This window comes from Taudactylus pleione, unplaced genomic scaffold (assembly GCF_031769625.1).
Source record: "Taudactylus pleione unplaced genomic scaffold, aTauple2 ptg000398l, whole genome shotgun sequence".
Lineage (NCBI taxonomy): Eukaryota > Metazoa > Chordata > Amphibia > Anura > Myobatrachidae > Taudactylus > Taudactylus pleione.
Genome location: NW_028284800.1, coordinates 7,523,024 through 7,550,975, shown reverse-complemented (window position 1 = coordinate 7,550,975; position 27,952 = coordinate 7,523,024). Strand labels below are relative to the sequence as shown.

At 42.6% G+C, this 27,952-nt stretch overlaps 1 protein-coding gene and 1 pseudogene across 2 annotated transcripts in view; one reads left to right on the top strand and one right to left on the bottom strand.

The window, feature by feature from the left end:
* The window catches only part of PRKAG2 (protein kinase AMP-activated non-catalytic subunit gamma 2), a 457,564-nt gene that overhangs the window by 184,144 nt on the left and 245,468 nt on the right, over positions 1–27,952 (top strand). For both annotated transcript variants that reach the window (XM_088446441.1, XM_088446442.1), the window contains exons 2-3: positions 9,476–9,547; positions 15,032–15,314. In XM_088446441.1, the coding sequence (XP_088302567.1) occupies positions 9,476–9,547; positions 15,032–15,314 (355 nt within the window). The remainder of the gene's footprint in view (positions 1–9,475; positions 9,548–15,031; positions 15,315–27,952) is intronic.
* LOC148506696 (5S ribosomal RNA) lies at positions 27,042–27,159 on the bottom strand (annotated as a pseudogene).

Sequence of the window (27,952 nt, the reverse complement as noted above, 5' to 3'; positions counted from 1 at the left end):
TATAGTCTTGCCCATTGTGGAATTAACCAAAAAAGTAGCTGAGGTCGCCAATTGGTCACCTGGGGCCATTCAAGCCTTTGACACTTTGAAGGCGGCTTTTGTGTCTGCTCCTATCCTCCGCCATCCGAATCCAGAGCTCCCGTTCATCGTCGAGGTCTGAGATTGGAGTGGGCGCTATCCTTTCTTATAAAGATATCAAAGATGGCAAGTTGCACCTGTGTGCTTTCTTTTCCAGGAAATTTGGTTTGGCAGAGAAGAACTATGACGTTGGCAACCCGAGAGCTGTTGGTGATTAAGTGGGCCTTTGAGGACTGGAGGCATTGGATAGAGGGGGCTAACCATGTAGTGACTGTTCTCACTGATCACAAGAATCTGAAACATCGAAACGGCGAAAAGGTTGAACGCGAGGCAAGCACGCTGGACCCTATTCTTCACCCACTTTAATTATGTGATCTCGTTCTGGCCTGGGTTCAAGAATATTAAAGCGGATGCCCTTTCTCGAAGCTTCTCAGTCAGTCACCCACCAAGGGCCTCCGAAGAAACCATCATTCCGGCTTCCAGGATCCATTGTGCTGTGACCAGGACCCTGGCAGATTCTCTCAGGGCTTGTCAAATTGAAGCCCCTCTTGGTAAACCACCAGGTGTGCTTTTTGTCCCTGAGAGACTTCGTAAAGCTGTTCTGAAGGACTTTCACTCCTCCAAGGCAGGGGTTATCCTGGCATTTCTAGGACTTTTGAACTTTTGTCTCGATCTGTTTGGTGGCAGTCCATGTCTCGAGACACTCGTGAATTCGTCTTGGCATGTGATGTCTTTTCTAGAAACAAGACCCTCAGGACTACCCTGCAAGGTCTGCTGTGTCCTCTTCTGATGCCCACTAAACTATGGACTCATATTGCGATGGACTTTGTCGTAGATTTCCCTGTGTCTTCTCGTTGAACGGTCATCTGAACCATTGTAGACCAGTTCTCTAAAATGGTGCATTGTATTCCTCTTGTCAAATTACCATCTGCCAAGGAGTTATCAGCACTATTCTTACAGCATGTCTTCAGACTCCAAATTATATACCACACACTGGCCCCTAAAGAGCAATTCAGAGGTACAGAAATTTGCTTATCTCGCCTTTAGAGAAACCCTTATTAAGGAAGATGAATTAGTCCTGTGCTCCTATACGGGGTTCCCAGATGTACCTGCTCTATTTACCCCTAACATTGACCCGGCTTTGGCCTCTATAGTGGGGGAGAAAAGACAAAATGACCCCACGGATCGTATGTTAAGAAAGACTCAATACAAGATAGCAGATGCAGCCTGGCCTATTCTTTTCGTACTAGATAAAGCAGAGAGAAAGGGAGAGTCCGGAGGTACCCTAGATTCTTTGGTGGCATCTAAGCTCACTCTTCTTAAGGCTATTAGCAGAGCAACTCTTAAGGGGGATATCCACTAAGCGATTTTTGCAAGCGATTGCACGATAACGACGTTGTTATTGTGCAATCGCTTGCAAATCGTGCATGCATCGGGCATGTTTTGGTCGGAAGCAACCAGCAATGCGCATGCACGCTGGTCGCTTCCGACATCTATCATCGCCCATACATGCTGGTCAACCTGACAATCCCGTCAGGTTCAGCTTGTGCGGGGATGATGGATGTGCCTGGACTGAACGAGTGAACGTTCAGTCTAGGCACATCACTAGATATACAAACGAAAGCACGATTGCAATGTCGTAATCATGCTCTCGTTTGTATATCTAGTAGTGGATACCCGCCTTTATCATAGGTCAAACATTTAATCACATCACTAATACCCGCAGATCTAGGTGGTTAACTAGAGCAGGTATGGCAAACCTTGCTCCTAAATCCATGGAGTTCCCTAACCTTACAGATGCCAACCTATTTGGCCCGCAATTTATAGAGGAGGTGAAAACACACCACAAAGCTAGGAAATCCTTTTCTGACATTAAAAAAGTAAATGAGCCTCCCAGGAGGCCCTTTCTTCAAAGGGGTCGGACTCCGAGAGCCACAGGTCCGACCCAAGACTTTCAAGGCACAAGGAGAGTCCAGAAAGGAGGTAAGTCCACACACACGCTCACTTCACCACAAAACCCTAAAAGAATCATAAGCGGAGTGGCAACAAATTACCACAGACGAGTGGTTAGTAAAAATAATCCAGTCAGGATTAAACCTCCATTTAATCCGCTTCCCTCACCAGGCATTTCATACTCCTTGTTCAAGGAGTTGCAGTCCTCTGTTGGCCGATGTACTGACTCTGGCCCTACAACAAGGGAAGTTAGAATTGGCAAACCCAACAGTAAAGGGCTGGGTCAGCCATTTGTTTCCTATAAAAAAGCAGGATGGTTCCTTAAGACCAGTCCTGACTCCTGAATGTCAAAACTGTGAATCAATATTTAAAAACTAAGAGGTTTCGCATGGAAGGCATTTCAGACATACCTTACCTTCTCACAAAGTACTGCTTCTGCCTAAAAATAGACCTAAAAGAGGCTTTCCACTCTATATCAATACACCCGAATCACAGACGTCTTCTCAGGTTCTATTGGCGAGACAATCTGTATAAGTGGACAGTGATGGTTTTTGGCCTTTTGAAAGCGGTAGTGTATACCTATATACCTAGACGACAAACTTTTGGTACACGCAGACCACGTTACCCTTTTAAAGCACAAGGATTTAACGCTTTCTCTGTTATCAAACCTGGGTTTCATGCTAAATATCCCAAAGCCAGTACTGACTCCCACCAAGTCCATCACCTTTATAGGGTTCAACTTAGACACCCAATAATCATTGGGAAAATGATAGCGATGTCTCCGCAGTGTCCTATATAAACAAGATGGGCGGCACCAAATCAACATCCCTATGCAAGGAGGCATTAGAAGTGTGGGATTGGGCAGTCCAGAGAGACATACTGTACTTCTAGTCGCAGATTATGTCCCAGGGGAGTTAAACGAAATAGCAGACTCCCTATCCCGAAAAATAATGTTCCTAGATTCAGAAGCACTGAAAAGTCAAATCTTTCAGAAAGTAGTTCACACATTTGGGAAATTACAGATATATCTCTTCGCTTTTGCACAAACGCTCAGATTCAGCGTTTTGTTTCCAGAATATGGACAAAAGGGGTGTGGAAGATGGATGCCATGTCCTTTCCTTGGACGGATCTAACGTATGCTTTCCCTCCCCCCACCCTAATCTTGAAAGTCTTACAAATAATCAGGGAGGACAGAGTGCCGCAAATTGTAGTAGTATACCCGGTATGGCCTTCCAGAGTCTTGTTCCCTCTGATCAAGCAGTTACGAATAGGTCAGAAAATTCCCCTAGGGTTATCCCAGGAATGCTTTCAGGGGACCCCAGACCTGTTAGAGACACCTCCCCAATGTATGTGAATGATATTACTAGGCTGTTAATAGATGTAGCTCTAGCATCACCCACAAAAGCCCTAATCAATGCCTCCTTAAGGCCCTGGACAAGGGCTAGATATTGTAAAATCATAACCTTTTGGAGATCCAAAACAAACCCCTTTCACCAGTCTTCACTGCTCCATTTAACTTTAAATTTCCTAGACTCTAAGTACGAGTCAGTCTTCACGTCGGCTACCATTAAATCATATGGTTCCGCTTAAGCTATTATGATTCCAAACTTAACGAACAACAAGCTATACCTATGTTTATTAAGAGGCATATATCTCTCTAGGCCCATAGTTCCAAAATATTCACATACTTGGGACATCGAGCCTTTCCTCTCCTTCTTGGCGTCCTAGGAAACAGACTCCAACATTTTAATTTTATCTTGTAAATTAGCATCTTTGTTATCTCTAGCCATAGCAGCCAGAGGAGCTGAACTAAGGGCCTGATTCAGAACCGCTAGCACACCAATTCAAAAGTCATTCCCTATGGGGAGCAGAAGCCACAAAAGCGGCAGCTAAAGGCATCCCATTACAGTCAATAATGCTAGTAGCGCGATGGTCCTATTAGTACTATTAGAGACCAACCGATCTACAAAAAATCGAGTTTTTCAGAGCAACCACCAGGTATGTGGTAGTCTGCCCACCTGCTGTTGCTAGGTGTCAAGCCTCCTGAAGAACAAAACACTAGTTTACTACAGTCCTAGCCAATGGAGAAAGGGTGGGAGCTGTTGTTAGGTGGCAATCCTGTTCCCTAGACCAAATCCAGTTTGCAGGACATATATTCCTGCAAACTAGTGTTATACAAGTATATTGCACCCTTTGCATGGTTTGTTTTAGATACACAGTTACTTGCTTTTGTTGCTTTGCTTCCAATTCAGAATCAGCCCCTTATTAAGAGCAAGAGGTAAACTATAATAGGTTTACATTCAGAATCATTGTTACCTTTATTCAGGGGCATCTTAAGAGAGGAGGGGGCCCGTGTGCTTTCCCCATCCGGGGCCCCCTCCTCTCTTCCTGGCGGCCAGTAGTCGACTGACGTGGCTGGCTGGCCACCACAGCATCAGTAGACTCTGGGCACTAGAGCGTGCCCAGTGTCTACTGCGCATGCTCAGATCGCCGGGGAAATGGCACAGCTGCCATTTTCCTAGCATTTTCCTCACTGCACATGCTCAAAACGCCGGAAAAATGGCTGCGGCGCCCATGTTTTGGATTTTTGAGCAGCGCTGAGACCCCCGATGCGGGACCTCGGAGAGGTAAGTTTTAGATAATATGGGTGCAGTGTGTGCGGTGCTGGCCCCCCCTGCACCCATTATAGATACGCCCCTGCTTTTACTGTATCATTTAGCACTGTAATGTATTGGGTTTTATATATTGATTATTTGTTTTGAATGATTATGTTCTACCTCAGGACAGACAGGCCCTGTTGTCCTACATTGCAGGTTAAAAAGGCTACTAAGACCTATAAATGCAAAGATAGTTCCATGTTTCTCCAAAGTATCTGTTATACTCCTTTCAGACATAGAAACCCGACTTTAACCCGGCTTGAACCTGGGACACTGAGCACGGGTTGCAGCCGGGGATTTTCTGTACTTACCCCTTTCACACATGGGTGACGATCTGGGTTAATCCCGGATTGTCACCAGTCATACTGGACTTGGGTCTTCCAGCTTCCAGTGTGCGCTTGAAGATGATGTCATCTCCAAGCGCTACTGTTCCCGGCCAATAACTTTCTTTTAAGCATGACATGGGTCGTACCTTACAGACTTGAGCCGGGTTGTCGACCCAGGTTTCAAGTCCCAGGAAAATCCCTTATAGCGTCCAAGGTCGCACACCCTGGAATGTGAACCTGGGTTGGACCTTTCACACATAAGCGATACCCAGGCTGACGTGCGTTCACGTGCAAAAACATGTGTTTTTGGCTTATGTGTGAAAGGGGTGTTAGTGTACTGTAGAGAATAGCAGCAGATAAAATGCAGAGCTACAACATGCACAGACTAAATCATTTAGAAGCTTTAATACACATTTGTACTCCTTGTTTAATGTTTCTTTTTGCTAAAAAGGTATTTTGCTGAAGGCCTCTTACAACAAACATGTTTCATCTGAAAATTCCTGTTGTATGTTTTTAAAATGTGTGCCAGCCACAGCACAGTCTGTACGGAGAGGAAAAATACAGTGTAGACGATCAACAAACATATTAGTGAAAGTTGTTGAACTTATGTAGAGAGGTCACCCAGAGTCTCCTGATGCATTTTCCTACACTGGCAATTTACCTGCCATTATTCTCTCCTACAGTGGTATATCCTTCTCTTCCCTATTCTCATACAATGGTTTGTTCTTCTCATTCCCAGCATTTCTACAATGGTGGTTGCTGGCCTTAATTTGGAATAGAAGCCCATGAAACTAACCATACTCGCCCACTCTCTTGGAATGTCCAGGAGATTCCCAAATCCTGTTGAGCTCTCCGGAGGCTCCAGAGATTCACAGTAAATCACAATTTCCAGCACAACGTCCCCCCTGCACCTCCACCTGGTGAACAGAATAAGAGACGGAAGGTTGTGTGGAGCAGTTATTTTAATTAACAGGGGTGATGTGTAAAGGATTGAATGTAATATGTCTGAGAATGAAGGTGGCAGCATCTTGTACTACTCTCTGGGGATGTGGTATTGGGCTGTGACATCAGAGCCCAGCTACTTACTGTACTCCCAGCATATCACATGGGGGAGCTTCAACAGTAAGAATCTGCCAGCTGCTGCCCCTCCATGCCACAGGTCAGCGCACAGTGGGCCTGATTCAGACCCGGACGGTATCTGCAGTCCGTTCGCAATTGCCGATGGTTGCTAATCTGCGCATGCGTATGCATCGCAGTGCGCATGCGCGAAGTACACAGTGCGATCACAGATCCCTCGCTCGCCTAGCAAAACCAGCCCAGCAGAGTGAGTGACAGGAGAGGCCGTTTGTGGGTGGTGACAGGGGCAGTCCAGTAAAAACGGGGGGCTGGAGATTTGTTCACATCCGATAGTGGTCGATGTACCAATGTTTTCACAACCTTGCAGGAGATGAGGTGGGGCAGTGGGCGTCTCTGAATACGCTAAGGGGAGTCTGCATACACAAAGTGAACACTCGTACAGGTACGATGGGCATGCTTATGCCTTGGCGAGCGATCGCTCCCCGCTGTGTCACTTTCAAATATTTGCGTACGCGTCATGCAAGCGTACGCTCATAGCGACGGGTCTGAATCAGGCCCAGTGTACGAGAGTTGTGGGGAAAATAAAATATTCTGCATGAGTGACATAATGTTTTTTTATTATTATTATCTCTGTGCTTTAGGTGACCATAAACATCTGTGTCCTAGGCAATCACCTAGGTTTGCATCGAGGTAGCACTGACATTACTGTACTTCAACCCAGTGTTTCTCAATGCTCATCGTCAGGGACCCCGAACAATGCATGTTTTCCATGCTCAGTGCTGGAGCACAGGTGTATTCATTACTGATTGGCACATTTTAAAAGATTCTGTGAGGAGACCTGGTAAACATGCACTATAAGTGTTTCATGAGTTGGGAAACACTGCTTTCCCAATGGGTGCTTCTGGTCCCATTTTGGCACTTTTTGGGCTGCTCAGATTCCAAGATCAATATCATTAATTATTTATGCAGTGCCCACAGAAGTTAGGGTTTTTTTTTTATTAGAATTTTCTGATAATAAGTAACATACATCTGCTTAATTCTCCCCATGGGGCAAAACCAATATAGCCAAGATGGCAAACAACATTTTGTGTTTGCATTTTGTTTTATTGTAATTGAAATACTTGCAGTTCTTGCTTCAGCATTAATCCACCTTTCCAAAACAGAAAAGGTCAGACTCTACACATAGGTTTTCATTATGAAATCTGCACTTGAAAATGATAATGCACCATTTCTCAGTTTGAATGAAATGCGTAGGTATAATATAATAGCCCAACAAGGTATATCATTTTGAAGAATAGACAACAAACCACTTTAAAGGGATCTCAGTTTTTTTAATGGAAAACATACAGTGTTGGCACTTTCCGCATGTTTTCTGTTTAGTTTAAGTATTGGGGAAATGTATTATGAATGTAACACAGGATATCTCGCAGTGATGTCCTGTGATATTTAAGTTGTGTGTCTTTTGCACTGATATGTTCAAAGCTCTGAAACGCAAAGCTTTTCAAAGATTAGCCCCCTGAAAACTAAAGCTACAGTATCGGTAGATGGCATTAGCCCTTGTAGTATATAGGCTACACTTTTTAAATGTTTGTTTTAAATACCCCTGATAAATAATTTCCTATTACCGCGATATCCTGTAATAAAATTTTTTTTATCAGGGTAAAAATTGGATCCTGATACTTCAGTCCCCAAATGAGAAGATCCCTGTGTTTGTTGATGCCAGGATGGGAGAGATCTCAGCATTAGAACTTCCCATCTCATGATTTCCAAACACTTCCTTTAGTATAGGGTGGCATATTGTTTGCAAGTGGAGACTCCCATACTTCCAGCTTGTATTCATATTTAATACCAAATCAAAGGGATGGTTTACACAAGTGCAAATGTGCTAGAGGTGCAAAATTACACACTGAAAATGTTTTAATTCACAATGGGCGACATGGTTGCATGACCAGACATAATTTGTTATGACCAGAGAATATTTTTACCGCATTCACTTTGGTTTACTTTTGGTATGTTCTTTGGTATTTGCTCTTCTTACCTCCTAACTTTCTTCTGTATATCTGACGGACAGTGTGACCTGAATTGTTCTTCTGCTGATACAAAAGAAAAAGCTCTGGTCATAATGAGTCTTTAGGGCTGATTCCTAGTTGGACTCACACCAGGCCACGGCTTTTGCCACAGTGACATCTGCATCTTTATGCTAATGCTGCTACAAAGTCCTTCCCTGGTGTACAGCCGTGTGTCTGAGTGTGCAAGACTGAGACACCCACTGTCAGGGACCGCAGACACTGAAATACAGTACTTAGACTCACCATTCATCGTATAATTGAAACTTGCACCAGGCCTATGGCAGGTGCCGTGTCCCCATCTTGTTGTTCTGAATGTTCTGCCATGTGAGTGGTTCAGCATCTATGTAGGCAACCGGTTTCCGCGACACGACTGAGAAGTCCCATAAGGCACAACGTTCCCGTGCATCTTTTTAGTCACCCCCCTGCTACCTCTCAGTCACCATAAAGGCAGACCCCTTACATTTCTGATACTGTGTGTCTAAATCTGGACTTTGAGCCTGTGGGTATAAAATTGAGACACACACTCAGATGAAAAAACATTGTCCGTTTGCGTGACTATCGGCATAGGGTGCTGACTGGCAATATCCATAAGTAAGGGCATCAATACCGGGTTGGGTATGGGATTCTGACAGTCAGAATCCCGATACAATTAGGGAAGTGTACTAACCCTCCCCCTAACCCTAACTCACCTTTTCTGCAGCCTAACCCTCCCCCCCACAGCCTAACCCTAACCCTCCCTCTAGTGCCTAACCTTAACCCTCCCTCCATTATTATTATTATTATTATTATTATCCTTTATTTATATGGCGCCACAAGTATTCCGCAGCGCCTTACATAGTACATAGACCTAATAAGTGAACAAGAAACAAGTAACTTACAGTACATTACAGTGCAGGACAAAGACACGATTTATATACATTGCTGCAATAGCGATTAAAGAACTCACAATAAGCAGCCGGGAGTTAGCAGTCACGTGTTAGGTGCCCTTATGGGGAGTAAAGAGTAGAAGAAAGTGTAAAGAGAGGCACATGAGGGAAGAGGTCCCTGCTCGTGAGAGCTTACATTCTAAAGTGCCTCTAGTGCCTAACCCTAACCCAAAACCCTCCCCCTAATACTTTCTGTCTGGATACCGGCGGTTGGGATTCTGACTGCTGATGGGATTCTGGCACTGGTATTGTGACCGCTTGGATGCCAACTACATCCCATCATTACCACGTCTAATTGTGTATTTATTTTCATATAGCAACAAACATCTTTGCTGCATGTGTATAAGTGTAAATGATGGCAGTAACAGGTGTTCTTGTTTGTTTTCCAGGATCTCAGTTCCTTTGCTATGCCCTTTCTGGATGGAGACCTGGAGAGTGCAGACAAAAATGCTCAGCGCAAGGTATGTTCACTACAGGGGCAATTGGGAACTGGAATAAATACAGAAAATATGTAGGTGAGCCCAAAACAGCTGTAGACATGGTTAGGATACCATTAACCCTAGTGACACTGGTGGCAAGCAGGACCAATAGTTATAATGGTAATGACAGAACAGGTATTGCAGAGGTACAAATACTGCAGGCATCCACATGCAATTGTAATCCTTCAGTCATCGGGCAAAATAATAGCATTGTCACTGGGGATAATTGAAATGAATCAAAGCCCTATTGTTTTATTAAAGGGCTATCCAACCTTAGGAAACCCCACCGGGGAAAATACACCCAAAATTAGAAGTGGTTGTGACAGCTGAATAGGTCAAACTGCAGGCCTGTGTTGTCGTCACGTGGGAACCACTGCACCTAGGTATCCCTTGCCGGTGGTTACCAGGGTAACCTAATAAAGATTAGTAACTCCATTTATGTTTTAAATTAAAAAATAGCAATTAAAAAAACCTTATGAATATGCAAAGTGCCTAAGTACCATCTAAAAAAAACTTAGTAGAGTTATTTTTAATGTGCACCCTGAATGTTAGTTCAAATTTTACCATGAACAAAAATTGGTGGGAATGCATGGTTGTCCCAGATGAATGTGAGAGAGGGGGGCTTGAGAGCAAAGCAAATTTGGGGATTTCTGGTTCCATGACTTCAGAGAGAAGGCTATGATAGGGACTTTTTTTTTTTATACAGGGCATCTGCCTTGAGGAGGCACCCATAGTGAAGAAGAGATGGACACTGTGTTAGTAAAGGATGATTGAAAAGGGAAGACGAGCGCTTGTTAAAACTAAATTGGGGAAAACTAAAAAGTTATCAGACAAACAAACAAACGAACAAACATAAAACACTGAAACCATATGTTTAAGCTCTTTTAGGAAAAAATTAATGGCAGGTCCAAGCAAGCGTGCAGTGGTATGTTAGATCCAGTGCGACCTAGCTGTCCCTACCTTTATCTGTAGCTTCTAGTGCTGGCAGCGTGTCGTATTGCCTGCACTGCACAGGAAGCCGCACGAAGTGTAAGAGGGGTAGCGGTGGTTGTGAGCAGCGGCACAGGATGACGTCAGCGGGTCAGGGAGAGCGTCAAATTGTAGTCCAGTAATGCTCCACTGTTCTTCCTCCACGCTATCTCTGGGGCCCAATGCGTTTCGTACCTGCCTAGGTACTTTTTCTTGAATGTAAGCTCTCACGAGCAGGGCCATCTACCCTCTTGTGCTTCTCCTTACTATAGTGTCATTTACTTCTTACTCACCACTAGGGCACCTAACACTTGGTTACTTATGCTCTGTTGCTTATCTGGGTGATATGGTCACTAATGTAGCAATATATATTATCCATGTCCTGTATTGTATTGTTCTGTAAGTCACTTGTATACAATTTGTTTTTGTACTTTGTAAGGCGCTGCGGAACACTTGTGGCGCCATATAAATAAATGCTAATAATAATAATAATAATATACAACACTGAATAAAACAATAGATCTGCTTTGACCAGGCATTTCCTGAGTTAGTGCCATTGCCAACAGTCTCCAAGCAGCAAACGTTGAAAATAAATATAAGTACGCAGACTGACAGTAAGCTGAGGAACACTACAGCTAAAGAGAGTAAGCTCATAGCACACACCTGCAAGATTGTTTCGCTGACTAAATGCTTTCAGATGTGTCCTTATACATCTATGCTGCAGTCACGCCAAAAAGCCCCTCTCGGCGCACCAGGTCCCGTGAGACTGTGCTAGCGCCAGGTGTCTTTTTTTACAGAAAATGCATCTAAGTTGCAATGAGATGTGACTAGGAAACAGCAGCAAACTGTGCTGATTAATATGACATGTGACACTTTTATTCCTGTGTGCGACTGAGTCTTTGAATCTTTATACGAAGTGCTACAATGTACCAGACGCAGTTCAGTTGTGCTTCATATACAGATTCATGTGCACACAGATATACAAGTGTCACATTAATCAGCACAGTCTGATTAATTAGTAGACACTTCTGAAGAAGCTGAGCAGTCATTGCTTAGCGAAACGCGTTGCGGTCAGAGCTTTGTATCTGGACTCCTAGGACTTGTTGTACCTATATTGGACTCCTTTATCTCCCCATGGAAACTTTGCAGCCTTTTGGATACCTTGTGGATTGTGCTTCAACACGTCTAAGCAATGTGCTGGACTTCCAAAGAATGGACTGAGCCGTCTATTGGTATTAAAGAATGGACTGAGCCGTCTATTGGTATTACATTTTTCTTGCTGCTAATACTCTTTATCTGGGATACAGAGGAGAGAGTCCTAATTTCAACACAAATTATTAAGGGATTTTATTGAATTGATTTTAGGATTTTATTGAATGATTTTAATTGTTTCTGGTTGTAGTTATATACTTTTATGAGCACCTTATGAGATATTCATATGCTTGAGCATGCAGTTTATTTAAACTTAATCAATTCTTTTTATTGATTCTAAACCGTCCACTATCTGTCATTTTTATGTTTAGTGCTGTTTTTTTCTACTATTTTATCATTTGATTTATTGGGACTGACAACCCCTCATACCAGCAGATTCTGGACAGCGCATTATGATTGTATTTATATTGTCAGTCTGATTAATTTGTTATGTAGACGCATTTTCAACAGAAAAATATGCCTGATGCTATTAGAGTAGCACGGGACCTGACGGCTCACTCACGTCAGGCAAGTCGCACTGCGTGGCGTATTGAGGCTAGATGTATGAGGGCACATCTGTACCTGGACATTTTCATATACAATCTACTTTTAACAATTTTTTTGTGACTTTTTAATTGTATGAAAGCTGTCGAAAGTTTGCTACATTCATGTTCATGATGATAGGATTTGTAACTACTTTAACTGGTCATACACATTATTTGTACAATGGGCAGAACCAATTATTCATTTAGTGGGTTGAATGCATAGCTTTAGAGGGGACATATATAATATCTGTCAGCCAATGACATAATGCACAAGCCGATGTGGTCATCAACGAATGGGATTTTCCACTCTGATTATTTAATTACAATCACATCAGATTTTTATAATTAGCTATGATCTTTTTGGACTTCATAGATGTCCCTGTTTTCCTTCAACAGTGGAAAATTTGAGTTTCAAGATTAGGTTGGTAGTAGAAAAATCAGGGAGGTGAGGAGGGGGAAAAAAGAGCATCGGGTTCCCCCAATTTTCCACTAACCAGCATTATGCTTGATAAGCTAGAGGGAACCATAGAGAGGAGACCCAGCCGCAGTGTAGGATCTCCATATCATCATTCTATCAGCCCTTAGCCCATTAGGACCAGGGCTGGATTCCCTAGCTGTCGGACTTGCAAAAATTCTTAGAAAAATATCTACCGTTATAGCATCCATCTAGGTTATTCCCTATCATATACTGTACAGATACTAAGGGGTCAATCCAATTAGGTGCGAAGTGTGAGGTGCAAGTTGCTATTTTCTCTTTAAATTCTCATAGCAAATTAATTTTGCAATCAAATTAGCAACTCACACTGAATTAGTCAGACTGCATTCACCTTTTTCCATTCGCAGAAAGATGGAAAGGAAAATCTTTTTTTAAGGTGAAAATGTTGGGACACTGTGCTGAACCCCTTGGGCACCCCTCCCCCTAATGACTAATTAAGCAATTGGAAGTTTGCAATTAGCTTAATTAGTCCAATAATTACCTGTCATTTTTTGGGAGTAAAAAATAATTGTCCTTGAATTACCCCAAAATCTATTTTTTCGTTAGTTTAGGCACATTTAATTGCAATATATTATTAATTATTATTTTTTTATTATTATTATTTTATTTATTTTTTTCAAGGTGCCCTCAAAGTACACCCCCCCCAAACAAAAAACACCTTTTTTTTTTTTTGCATTTTTCATCTAATTATTTTGAGATTAAATGAATAAAGTTTGTTTTTTTATTATTTTCTTGCATTTTTTTTTAAATAGCACAAATTAGCCATTTGATCCCATTTAAAAACTTACAGTACCTTCCTAATGCCCACAAACAGCCTTCTATGCGGTCCTGCTAACAGAATTATCCATTTTAGGGGGTCCAGGATGGTCTCCCCACTTTTTCATGCACTTCTCTCGATCTCATTTGTCAGTCAATACGCATACCTCGGCTGCGAGTAGTGCGAATAGGCATTTTTAATTGGATTGGAGAATTCTCGGGAGAGCGTATCAATGCGAAGTCCGCGAGTTTCAAGAAACAAACTCGCTACTCACAATTCGCATCTAAGTGGATTGACCCCTAAGTATCAGAAAAGAACAAAATAATTACATTTTGTCTTTAATTGTTTGAATTATATCCTTATATAGCCCATAATTTTAATGCCTTCATATTTAAAAAAAAGTAGGAAACGTGATGAGGAAAGATGATAGGAAGGAAAGTCAGAGGCTCAATACATTGTTACAACACATCAACGCCTATTCATAAATGTCAAGTATGCCTATGTATGAAGCTGGTTTTTTTTTACATAAAATTATGCAGAAACTGACATTCCTGTATAATTGTATGTATTATTCATACAGTATGTACTAAAAGCACAATGCAGGAGATTTCACAGAAATCTCCTTAGCACTTCAGATTGCTGTCCCCATTATTATCAATGGGGCAGTGGCGTATCTATAATGGGTGCAGTGTGTGCGGGCACACGGGCCCCCCGGGTCCAGGGGGGTCCCGCACCGCACACACTGTACCCATATTATTTTAGACTTGCCTGTCCGTGGTCCCACGTCGGGTGTCTGCGCTGCTCAGAACACAGGAAAATGGCCGCTGTGGCCATTTTTCCGGTGTTCTGCGCATGCGCAGTAGACTCCGGGCACTAGAGTGTGCCCGGACTCTACTGCGCATACACAGAACGCCGGAAAAATTGCCGCCACGGCCATTCTCCGGCGTTCTGCACATGCGCAGTAGACTCCGGTGGCTGACTAGTCACGTCAGTCGGCTGCACAAGGAGCGCACACGGGCCCCCTTCTTTCTTAAGACGCCTCTGCAATGGGGACTACGATCTGACCTCTACAGTATGCACCAAAATCCAAAAAGCAAAGCTTTTTGGAGTTTGGCCCCGGTAGTTTACACTATCTTCAGATGGTGTAAACTGCTTTAAGCCTGCAGAGGCTCCAGAAGAAGGAGAGAGATCTTTCCATCTCTCTCTTGCAGCCGACCGCCAGCTCCAGAAGCTGATGCTGTGTGCATGCGCAGTGTCATTGTCCCCCAGAGAAGTCTTTCACTTGTGAAAAACTTCTGTAACTTGCAGGGGCAGCGGTTACCATATCCGCTGCCCCTGCGAGCTTCCCTTTGTGCATAGCGGGGATATCTTACATTAAAAATGTAAATATCCCCTGTGATACGGATAGATAATAATTGAGGCAGTTCTGCGTTTATTAGTACACAGACCCCTAAGTGAGAGAGTACATTTCATCTGCTCAACCTAATTTTATCTTTCTTTCCCTACAGACAGAAGAATTTAGCTGCACTGGGAGCCCATCAAAAAGTTTTTTCCCAAAAGGTCTACAAAACCGACCATCTAGTCCAATGTCCGCCCCTGTGAAAGCAAAATACAGCCCTGGATCCCCGAAAACTGTGTTCCCTTTCCCATACCTGGAGTCCCCTCCTCGCTCACCTCGGCGTATGAGCTTTAGTGGCATCTTCAGATCTTCTTCCAAAGACTCTACATCCTCGAACTCGAACCCATCTACCTCACCTGGTGGCATCAAATTCTTCACAAGGTCAAGAAAAGGTAAGGCACTACCATGCACCTTGGGAGTGCAAGTATAGTTTTGGCACAACTATACCACTTTTAGCTACAAGCAGTTGTAGTTTTAAAGAATGTTGTGTAGAAAAGATTTGTACAAGTCTATGTTAGAAACAAAATGATGAGATTAGGGACAGCAGAGGAGAGATATTTAACCCTTTTTTTATTAGTATTTATTGATGATTCAAGGCTGTAACACAGACTATGGTTTTATCTGATGCAATTTTAAGAGTCATCCAAGACACTCTGGTTCTATTTATTTGTTTTTATTGTACACCATTTCCTAAGTGTTCCTTATCCGGAGATCTGTCATCTTTAGTCTGGAGCACCTTATTATCTAATTGCTAGTAATTATATTACTCATTGTCTTTTGTCTTCATGCTACATATCCTTACAATTCACTTATTCAAGCTGATCACTTCTAAATGCAATACTGTATTCGTGGTGCACTACTGTGGTTTAGCTGCGTCTCCCAGAGATCAGTTTAGAGCACAAGTTATGCCTATTTAATTTGCTATTGTAGATGTGTAAGATGACCCACTGGAATTTAACATGTTCATTTCACATATGACAGTGGTAATAAATAAGATTAAATACACTTATATTTTTGCTTATGTAATAAGATCTGTTATTATATAATACTGTAGTTGTTTGCTGGGACAGATTTCCACGCCTGTAGGTACAGAACATCATACACCCCAAATAATCAAATAATCACATCACATATATATATATATATATATATATATATATATATATATATATATATATATATATATATATATATATATATATATATATACATTTTTTGTTGTCACACTCTCTCTTGCACCCCAATTTCCCATATGTAAGATGTAAATCGAATTTTGTCAGTTTATCCCCCAGGTGCCCATTAATCAATCTGCTTGGGTGTGGTTCTGTCTATTTAAACCAGTGAGCCAGTACCTAAACTCATAGAAGAAGTATAATGTGTATTTAAAATCTGTGTGATACCTGGAGCCGAATGATGCAGAGCAATGCTCATATTTTTGAGAGTCAGTCTAGGGACTGGCCAGAATGGGAAGACCATTATTGCAATACTTTGGAACTAACATTCCCTGGAATTAAATGAAGTACAGTTTGGAATGCAGTGTATGTATATAAATATTGGGAATAAGTGGGTTCAGATTTTCGAAATCCGAACACCCCCGAGTCCCCCCGACCAGAGCCGGGAACAGAGTCCGGCTCGGGTTTTCCCGTCAGACTCTGTTCCCGGGAACGAGGCAAAATGTCATTATCCTGGTGTCAGATTCTCGCGAGACCCATACTTTGCACATTTCGCGCCTCCCGCTCCGCCATCTTCACTCCAGTCCTGGAGAGGGTAGTGAGAGAACGTGTCTCAGTCTCTAGTGTAGTGTCTGTGGGAAAGTGGCGTAGCTGCTCTGCTGTATCAGTCCAGTCCAGTGGTGCTGTGTATCAGTCTGGGGGTGACCTGCTCTCCTGTATCGGTCCAGTAGAGTGGTGCTGTGCAGTGCTGTGCTATATATTCAATCCAAATAATATTTACAGGGGCTGCCCTTTGAGGTGTAGGTGTACGCTGCCCTGTGCTGTGTATTCACTCCAGTCTATTTAATTAATCCAAATAATATTTACAGGGACAGCCCTGTGTGGTGTAGGGGTACGCTGCCCGGTGCTGTGTATTCACTCCAGTCTATTTAATTAATCCAAATAATATTTACAGGGACTGCCCTGTGTGGTGTAGGGGTACGCTGCCCTGTGCTGTGTATTCACTCCAGTCAACTCTATTTAATTAATCCAAATAATTTTTACAGGGGTTATTCACTCCATAAAAATAATGGAGGACAAAAATTTGGAGGATAAAATAGGGAAAGATCACTTCCTCCTAGTGCTGAAGCTGCTGCCACTAGTCATGACATAGACGATGACATGCCATCAACGTCGTCTGCCAAGGCCGATGCCCAATGTCATAGTAGAGGGCCTGTAAATTCCAAAAAGCCAAAGTTCAGTAAAATGACCCAGATTTTTTTTTTTAAATCGTCTGAGGAGAAACGTAAATTGCCAATATGCCATTTACGACACGGAGTGGCAAGGAACAGCTAAAGCCCTGGCCTATGTTCATGACTAGTGGTACAGCTTCACATGATAATGGAAGCCCTCCTCCTCCCGCTAGAAAAATGAAAAGAGTTAAGCTGGCAAATTGCACAGCAAAGAACTGTGCGTTCTAAGAAGATATCACAAATCCTCAAGGAGAGTCCAAGTGTGTCGGCAGTTGCGATGCCTGACCTTCCCAACACTGGACGGGAAGAGGTGGCTCCTTCCACCATTTGCACACCCTCTGCAATTGCTGGAAGGAGCACCCACAGTCCAGTTGCTGATATTCAAATTGAAAATATCACTGTTGAAGTACAACCGGATGAGGATATTGGTGTAGCTGGTGCTGAGGAGGAAGTTGACGAGGAGGATTCTCATGGTGAAGTGGTTTGTTTAAATTAGGCATCGGGGGAGACAGCTGTTGTCCGTGGGATGCAAAAGCCCATCGTCATGCCCGGGGCAGAAGACCAAAAAATCCACCTTTTTGGTCTGGAAATATTTCTGTCCAAAACCGGAAAAGCACTGTCTTGCCATATGTAGCTTATGTAAAGGTGTAATAAGTGGGGTTAAGGACGTTTACCACCTAGGAACATCTTCCCTTATATGTCACCTGCAGCGCGTTCATAAAATTTTACTTTCAAGTTCAGAAACTGTGGCTAAGACCGTAAGCAGTCCAGGGACACCTAATTCCCTTTGTCCTGTTGTATCCAAGTGCTTGCAAACCACACCAGCAACTGCCTCCTCGTCAATTTCCTCCTCAATCAGGGTCGGAAGTAGTCCTGCAGGCCATGTCACTGGCATTACTGACTCCTCTCCTATCCGGGATGCCTCCGGAGGATCCTGCACTGCTACACCTACTGCTGCTGCTGTTGCTGCTGGGAGTCGTTCATCATCCCAGAGAGGAAGTTGGAATACCACTACTTCTTTTACTAGGCAATGGACCAGCCAACAGTCTTTTGCAAGGAGGATGAAGTACGACAGCAGTCATCCTGTTACAAAGCAGATACCTGAGGCATTGACAGCTATGTTGGTGTTAGACGTGCGTCCGGTATCCGCCATTAGTGCAGTGGGATTTAGACAATTGATGAAGATAGTGTGTCCCCGGTACCAAATCCCGTCTAGATTCCACTTCACTAGGCAGGCGATACAGAGACGTCAGAAAAAGTGTCCTCGGTGTGCTAAAAAATGCGGTTGTACCCAATGTCCACTTAACCACGGACATGTGGACAAGTGGAACAGGGCAGACTAAGGACTATATGACTGTGTCAGCCCACTGAGTAGCTGTATCACCTTATGCAGCAACAACATCTGCATCACCAGTAGCAGCATCTCAGAAACGCCAGCTCGTTCCAAGGCAGGCTATGCTGTGTATCACCGGTTTGTAAGAGGCACACCACCAACAACCTCTTAGAGAAACTGAGGGAAATCATCGCCCAATGGCTTACCCCACTTAGACTCTCCTGGGGATTTATGATATCTGACAACGCCACCAATATTGTGCGGGCATTACATCTGGGTAAATTCCTGCACGTCCCATGTTTTGCTCAAATAATACATTTGGTGGTGCAGAATTTTTTTTAAAATGACAGGGCCATGCAGGAGATGCTTTCGGTGGCACGAAAAATTTCAGGCCACTTTCGCCATTCAGCGACTGCGTGCCGAACACTGGAGCGCCAGCAAACACGCTTGAACCTGCCCTCCCATCACCTGAACCAAGAGGTTGTAACATGGTGGAATTCAACCCTCTATATGCTTCAGAGGATGGAGGAGAAGCAAAATACCATTTAAGCCTATACATCCACCTATGACATAAGCAAAGGAGGGGGTATGCACCTGACTCAAGTGCAGTGGAGAATAATTTCCATGTTGTGCAAGGTTCTCCAGCCCTTCGAACTTGCCACACGTGAAGTCAGTTCAGACACTGCCAGCTTGAGTCAGGTCATTCCCCTCATCAGGCTTTTGCAGAAGCAGCTGGAGAAAGTGAAGGAGGAGCTAAGACGGAGCAATTCCGCTTGGTATGTGGAACTTGTGGATGAAGCCCTTCATTTGCTTTGCCAGGATTCGAGGGTGGTCAATCTGTTGAAATCAGACCACTACATTTTGGCCACCGTGCTCGATCCTAGGTTTAAAGCCTACGTGGTGTCTCTCTTTCTGGTGGACACAAGCCGGCAGAGGTGCAAAGACCTGCTGGTGAAAACACTGTCAGCTGAAGCGGAACGTGACATGGCAACAGCTCTTTCTTCATTTTCTCCTGCAACTGGGGCTGCCAGGAAACAACTTAGATATCCTAACCAACCCGCTGGCGGTGATGCATGGTAGGCAGGACCAAGTTTGGACATCTGGTCCGGACTGAAGAACCTGCCAACAATTTCTGACATGTATACTATCACTGCATGTGATGCTGTCACCATTGAAAGAATGGTGGAGGATTACATCAGTGACAGCATCCAAGTAGGCATGTCACCGATGTACAGGTACGGACTGTACCTGTACTGTCAGGAAAAGGAGGCAATTTGGAGGCCCCTATACAAACTGGCACTATTTTACCTAAGTTGCCCTCCCTGAAATCAGCAATGGTATTTATTAACAGATATTAGTATATAAAATCCCCAGAGTAAATAATTACATACACATATAGCATTGCCGGCCAGCAATATTTTAGTACAATTTATTTAATTTTTTCCAACACTCATTGCTGACTGAGGAAGCCGCCGAATTTAGAGGCGGAGAAACGCGTTTTGAGAGGTGCCGGCTAATACTGATCCACGCTGACCATCTATGTGCTCTACAGAGACATACATCTCTAATCTCTGGAGACGAGTGAACTAGCCCCGAGTGTTATTGCGGGCTCACCGCCAGGTGACGTAAACAGAGGATCTCTGTCTGCTGAACACACGCTCAGAGGGAACGGGTGAAGCACTATCCCTGGAGATGAGCGATACAGTCTCAGACTCTGGCAGCGGGCAGACCATCCGGTGGATCATTTACACCTGCGGGTCATCACCCCGGTAAAGGATCATACTATTTTTCCTTTTTTCCTTTTTAACCACATGGCCATGGGGGACATTTGTTAAAAGCTGCAAATTGCAGGAGTTGTGAGAAATAGTGTCTCAGGCAAATCTACAATTAAACAGTGTAATATATCTTACTACAGGATTGTTGATCATCTCTTTACAATGAATATGATAATTATGTGAATTTCAAATGATTACAACATTCTAAACACTATAAACATCAATAAGCTGCTTTAAGCTGACTACAGGTGAAGCAGTCTAATTATCCAAAACGGAGAACAAGTGTTATTAGAAAGTTCTGCACTAGATTGGAACTGCAGGAATTCAAAACTCTGGCCCTGATTCAGAGCCGGATGCTCTGACAGAGCGCTTGCTCTGAATCAGGGCCGTCCCTCTTAATTTTTAGAGCGGCCTCCTGGCCGCTCGTATAGCTGTGGGTGACCACCCACAGCTATAGCGAGCGGCCAGGAAGATGGTGCGATGGTCAAGACCATCGCGACCATCGGGCTTGCGACGAGACCCTTGTGGTAGGGTCTCGTTGCCGCAAGCCCTGGAGTGCTTTCGGCTCTATCAGAGCCGAGAGCACTCCCACTGACATCACTTGTGATGTCAGTGGGGCCGGCCTTAGACGGTAGGCGTTCCCATGTCTTTTTTGTAACAAGAGAGACTTAACTTTAACTACAATATCTGTACCTGCTTAATAATCCTCACAAGGGAGATTTTTTACTTTTTATTGTTTTTTATCATTGAACTCTTACGAGTTTTATTTTTATATTTTCGTGTGGTATATATGTGTGTTGGAAAAAATTAAGTAAATTGTATTAAAATATTGCTGGCCGGCAATTTCTATATGTGTATGTAATTATTTACACTGGAGATTTTATATACTAATATCTGTTAATAAATACCATTGCTGATTTCAGCGCTCTTTTTTCTGTTCACTTGTCTAAGGCTAGGAAATTTTTGGAGTAGATCTCCAATATAAAGAGCTGCAGATTCAGCAATATACTGAATTATCTTTTTTCTTAAATTTATATAAGATTAGCGTCAAGGTTTATTCTATTTTGTGCTATTTTAATCGGTGGATGAGGATGAGGACAACATCTTGCCTCCGTAGAGCCAGTTTGTGCAGGGACAGATTAATTGCCAGCTTGTTTTGTGGGGGCCCAAACGAACCAATAATTTCAGCCACAGTCGTGTGGCAGACCCTGGCACTGAAATGATTGGTTTGTTAAAGTGTGCATGTCCTGTTTATACAACATAAGGGTGGATGGGAGGGCCCAAGGACAGTTCCATCTTGCAATTGATAAGAAGAAAGAAGAAATGTCCACTGTGATGCACTAAGCATGGAAAGATATATAAAACGTAACTTTTATTTATACATATAATAAAGTGGTACTAGAAAGCGAATGTATATTAAAAATATATATATATATATAATAAAATTAAAATTGCGTACGCTTCTGGTCAACTAATCGTCCTACTGATAGTATCCAATCATAGGTAAATATACTTCTATGTGTATCACGTGTGTATACCAGTGATTTCTTCACTTAAATATTATGCAAGAGTGTGTAAATTCAGAGTACTAATGACAGAATACGATGGGTTCTCTGTACTTTCTTCAATATATAGATCACATCATATCTTATGACGTATGAAATATGCCATTCCAATTGATTTATGATCTCATATTAGTCATATTCCACTCATTTATTCATATTACGGTCATTAAGTGGTTCACTTCCAATAGTGTATTTTAGTTTATAACAAACCCTGCTCATACAGGTAGAGTATCATTCTATTAATGGGATCTAGAGTGTTATTATGTAGTCACCGTGTGGTTCCACTATATTGTTATTATTCTTATAGTGGTAAATTCCTATACCATTGGCATTCTCATATATCAATTTCAGTGTCGTTAGTATAGGTTCAGATATCTCCCATCATGGTTTGTCATGTACTGGTGTATATCTTATAACCCATATCCTTTTATTTTACATGTGGGTATCGCTGGGAAAATATTATGTAGATAGGGAATATCCCTATTTCCACTGTGTTTTTAATCCTGTATATTGAGGTGCATGTCCAGGGAAGTCCCTCCGTGGTACAATGCTACAATAGTAATTATTTAAACACAGTCAGTCTTCACTCTTGTTCTGATTTCATGCAGGTGTTGCTGGGAAAATGTTATGCAAAATAGGATATCCCTATTCACACTCTGTTTTTAGTCTTATACAGTGAAGTGCATGTCCGGAGGGGTCCCTCCGTAGTACAGCACTATACTTTTGATTATTTACACACAATCACCATTCTTAGCAATGTTGCCATACATTTATATCAGTATCTTTTACACACAATTATTCTAATCTTATATACACTAGTAACAATATTATCCTCCTAGCGCTGCTATATATGCATCTCAGTCGTCATTAGTTATAACATCGGCTACAGCGCTAAAAACAGGAGACTTATTTTAGGACATAGTAGAGGACAGAAGCGCCGCTAACCGACGCGGCGTTTCGCTAAATGGCATTTTTAGCTTGTCAGCAGTTCTTTCGGTAGAACAGTGAGTTAGAAACAGAAGAGATAACTAGAACCTAATACCTTTCTCAATGGGATGGAATGGGGAATGTTCAAGCAGCACATTCCTGGATAGCCTATATCTATACCAGGAGAAAACAGCCGCTCACGTATGCTGTTTGGTAGTGGATTCCTCATGGATTACAGACAGTCATCTATGCTCAGCAGTATAGTGACATTGCACATATTGGCACTGTCCAAGGTGGCATTACAAAAGACTAATCTAATTGTAATGTACTGTTTATTTGCAGTGTACTTGCTGAGTCATAAATAATCAAGAGGAATGAATCAGTCAACAGTTACACATCATTGACCCTCAAGTGAAAATTTAGAGAGGGCAAGTCATGTACTGTACAGTGGCGGCTCCAGAGGTGCCAGCGCAGTCCAAAATTCAAATAGGGGAGCGACACCATTTGCCAAAGAGTCCCAGATGGCGATGTTTGGCAGTGTTTGGGGTGGCAGTTGGTGTGGCTCCACCATTTGAATTTTGGACTGTACTGCCCCACCACTGGAGCTGCCACTGGTCATATATATGGTTTACATTCGCATAAGAATCCTTACAATAATCAGTGGCACACGCATGGGAGGTTTCTGAGTACCCACATCATCCTGTGGCCGCAAGTCCAAGGGAGTGTGAGAAGCGATGACGCCCTGCAGCCCGTGTTCCCAGACGGTCCTCTGCTCACTGTTTGTCCTCATTGTGTCCGGAATGTGCACTGCTGCTGGCTGGGGTAACTTTGTCCCCATTAGAGTCTGCCTGCCTCTCCCAGGGCTCATTGTCAGTGTCCTACACATTACTTACTGCAGAAGATAATACCAGTGACTGTAACTTCATATATAAACAGCTAGCAGGTGCGGCACTCAGGGCGGAATTCAATTGATTACGTGGTCCGGATCTCCCGTCTAAAGTGACTGGAGATCACTATTCAATTGCTGCCGTTTTTCGTGCTGATCGCGCCCATAGAGGTCAGGTTTAGCCGCGTAAAGCAGCTAAATCCGACCAAAGTGCTGGGCGCGACCGCGAAAAGTGCTGTTTGGGCTCCGAAACAGGTCACTTTTCACACATTTCAGCTCTCATCGCCCGGGGGCTGCGAGCTGAAATGTAGCGCTGGCAGCTGATCGCGCCCGACAGGAGCAAGAATTGAATAGCTCCGTCGGGCGCGATAGGGGCTGGAAACAATTGAATTCCGCCCTCAGAATGTAAGGAGTGGTCTCATCAACATTTCAGTTATATTCCAACTGTTTTCAGGATCCTGAAGACAGTTGGAATATAACTGAAACATTGATTAGACCACTTCTTGCATTCTGAGCGTTTATTTATCTGAGTGCCGCCTGTGCCAGCTGTTTGTGAGTACTTTGTGGGGGCACCAGAGCAAGGTACATTGTTTAATGGTAGTGCTTGTATATACACACACGAGTATGGATCAATAAGTAAGGTAACAAAATCTCTCATGTGTGTAATGTTTTCTGTTTCAATCTACTTTCTTGCCAGGCCAGAGCAGGTAGACCAGGGGTCAGGGAACTTTTTTACCTTTTACCCCAAAATATATTTAGATACGCCGACGTTACCCCCTTGATTTGAAAGGAAGGAAATCATATAGTAGTGCCCCCATATAATGCCGCTGTACTAGTGCCCCCATATAATGCCCCTGTAGTGCCACTTGTACAAAAAAAAAACACTTACCTTAATCCCCGATCCTGCATCCACCACCGTCCTGTCTGCCCGGCTGCTCCTCGGAACTATGGGAGAGACGTCATGACGTTTCTCCCATAGTGCGTATAGAGAGTGGCAGAAGCTGGAGTTCAGAAGAGAACTCCAGCCTCCTGCTAACGCGGCGCTGCAGGGAAGGAGCAGGGCACCCGCTGGTAATAACATCTCACGGGGCATCCGGCATAGAGCCTCCCTGCGGCACAGCCGGGAATGCATATAAATCATTATAGAATGATTCATATGCATGCCCGGCTGTCCATCCATTACCCCTAGAAAATTCATTTTTACCCCATGTGGGGTAATTACCCCTGTTCCCTGACCACTGAGGTAGACCACTGTTACCCCTCACAGTCATTAGACTGTGCCTCATATCAGTCATACTGTCCCAACATCAGTTGTAAGATGGCAGGGCTGGTGGAAACATGGTCAAACATTGAAGTGCAAAGTGTGATCAGATTTCTGCATCTATAAGGCACATCAGCAGCTGAAATTCATCGCCAACATTGCTGCACAATAACGCCAGGCCGCACTCAGCCAACCTCATGCGAGAGTTGTTATGGTGCTGCCATTGGGAGGTACTGGACCATTCTCCCTACAACCCTTACCTGGCACCGAGTGATTTCCATCTCTTTGGAACATTAAAGAAGCATCTGGGTGGAAGACGAAGTTCAGCAGCCGCCATGTCCTGGCTTCACTTGACACTGATTCCTTCTATGCTGGGATAGATGACTTGGTGTGCCATTGGCACAAATGCTTAGACAAGTATGGGGTCTTTGTGCAAAAATAATGTGCACCAAGGCCATACTATTAATTATATATGTACAAGTTGAATAAACTGACGCAATGAGAGGTCTTGCTACCTTATTTACTGAACCAACCTTGTATATATATATATATATATATATATATATATATATATATATATATATATATTGTATAAAATGGGTAATTTATAATGTATATGTAATGTGTAGTGCTGGTGTTCCTGTCTGTCATGCCAGCTGTGTGGATGCTATACTAAGCAGATCTTGCATTGTGTATTGTCGTATGTGGGGGTAGTGGGTTGTTTATGATTATGCCCTATGTTCTAATCTGATAGTTATTGGCAATATATAAGGTTAGTGTTTGATTTATCCTATCTCCTGCGCTGGTATTAGATGAAGAAATGACACACTCCTATGTATGATGCACTTTTTCCTTATCTGCCAAAATGACTTGCCCCTTGGGGTTATGACTGCAAAAAAAGTATCAAAAAGTGACATCCTTAGAGGCCTAATAGAATAATAATATAATAATGACCACTGGTGTCTTTAGAGATGGAACTGTCCATAATGCTCTGGGACACAGAGGACCAAGGGTGACTAGTTCTATTATATTTACATACCCTAATGTGGTATTTTGACCACAGGCAGGGCTTTGTGGCTGACTATCCTGGAAACCTTCTGGAGGGTAACCACAAAGTATAAAAGGCTCTATAATACCTTCAACTGCACATACTGCAGTGTACCATTTACTCACCAGTGACCCAACAGCAATATAGTGGCTATTACTGGCAATTACTGTATAGGCCCGTTGTGCTATGTGAGTAATCAAGAGAAAAAAAATAAGGACGTTGACACAATGAGTTCTGGATTAATAAATAATTACTCTAGAGATTATATGTAATTGTACCAAGGTATAAATCACAGTGGGAGAGAGGCGGCTTGGCTCTTTGGAACGTAGACTGGTCTTTTTAATCGGATCGTCTTTTTAATCAGATTCATTTTCATCTAATGAAGAATTAAGGCTTGTTTGGGAACAGTAATGTTAAAATTAAACAAGGTATTGAGATCCTTTCACAGTTAATGATGGAATCCGTTAAAGTGGAACTACACCCAGGAGAACGGGAGCATCTTTACAAAATGCGCATAGCTGCACGTCTCAGGTTTCATCAACAGGTTAAATTCATGTTACTGTATTTGAACACTAATAAAGGAGGAATGATATTTTACCTAAAAGAAAGAAGGAAAAAAGTAGTGCTAGTCGCTGGGGCACTCTTAATTAATATAAATAGTTTAAAATTTAACTTTTAATGCATCAATAAAATTATGCGGTACCATACACCCTGAAACAAGGTTGATAGAAGTTATATCATAATCATCTGTTGAAAATAAGATCTTGAGGAAATCCTCCGGCAAAATATTTATTAAATCTCCATTTCAATAGGCATGAATAGGTTTTAATTGGAAGTCGTTAACAGTGAACAAGTATAATAAACAAAGGCATGGTTATGGTTCTCTGCCAGTGCGTGTTAAATCCCAATTATCCTCTTTTAACCTACAGCACCTGGTATTCCCTAGAGGTCTCCCATCCAGGTACTGACCAGGCCTATCACCGTTTAGCTTCCAAGATCAAATGAGATTGGGCAATCTAGTGATGTATGGCTGTAGCAGTAATAAAGAGGGGAAAGGTAAATCACAACAGCACAGGGTCAGAGCAAGGACATAACCATAAATGTAGGACTATCACCATGAATAGTCCATTTTATTATTAAAATACAGTGTTCAAAGAAAGTGATGCATGACCTATGAAGAAACACTAACAAGATATTTGTGACTTTACAGTTGTATAGGAAATTCATTAGTGTACGGAGCTTGTTGTTGAACGCAGGTATGTAGAGCCTGGGCTCCATGTGTCCAACAGCTGCCACATAATTACATTATTTCCTACAGTAACAGTGATGTTTCATGCAATCGGTCACATAATACACCTATACTGTAGGTCACATAGGCAGATCACGGTGTATGCTTCGGATTTACCCTGAAAATTAATTTAATCCATTGAGGTCAATGAGAGTAGGAGAAGAATGGATCTAAAACTGCCTGTAACATAGTTTTAGATAACAAATACTAAACATAGAATACCCTGAGCAATAGGACGCCATTAACATTTGTAGTTAACATTGGTCAACTTAAAACTTAACCTATTCTGAAATAAAGATTCTATCAAGATACTTTCTAGATGTGATTTTTGTTGAAGAATAACATGAATATACAGTAGTTATACAAAGAGAACTTTCACTGTAATATAAAAATAATAAAAACTTCTAGTTATACATATTCAGTTTTATTGGAAAAAAACTTTATTTTTCCGTTAGGCTTTAAACCTTATTTATCATGCTACGATGTCTGCAGTAACATGAAAGACGCACAGAGACCAGAGTACAGCAGGATATAGATAGCAGA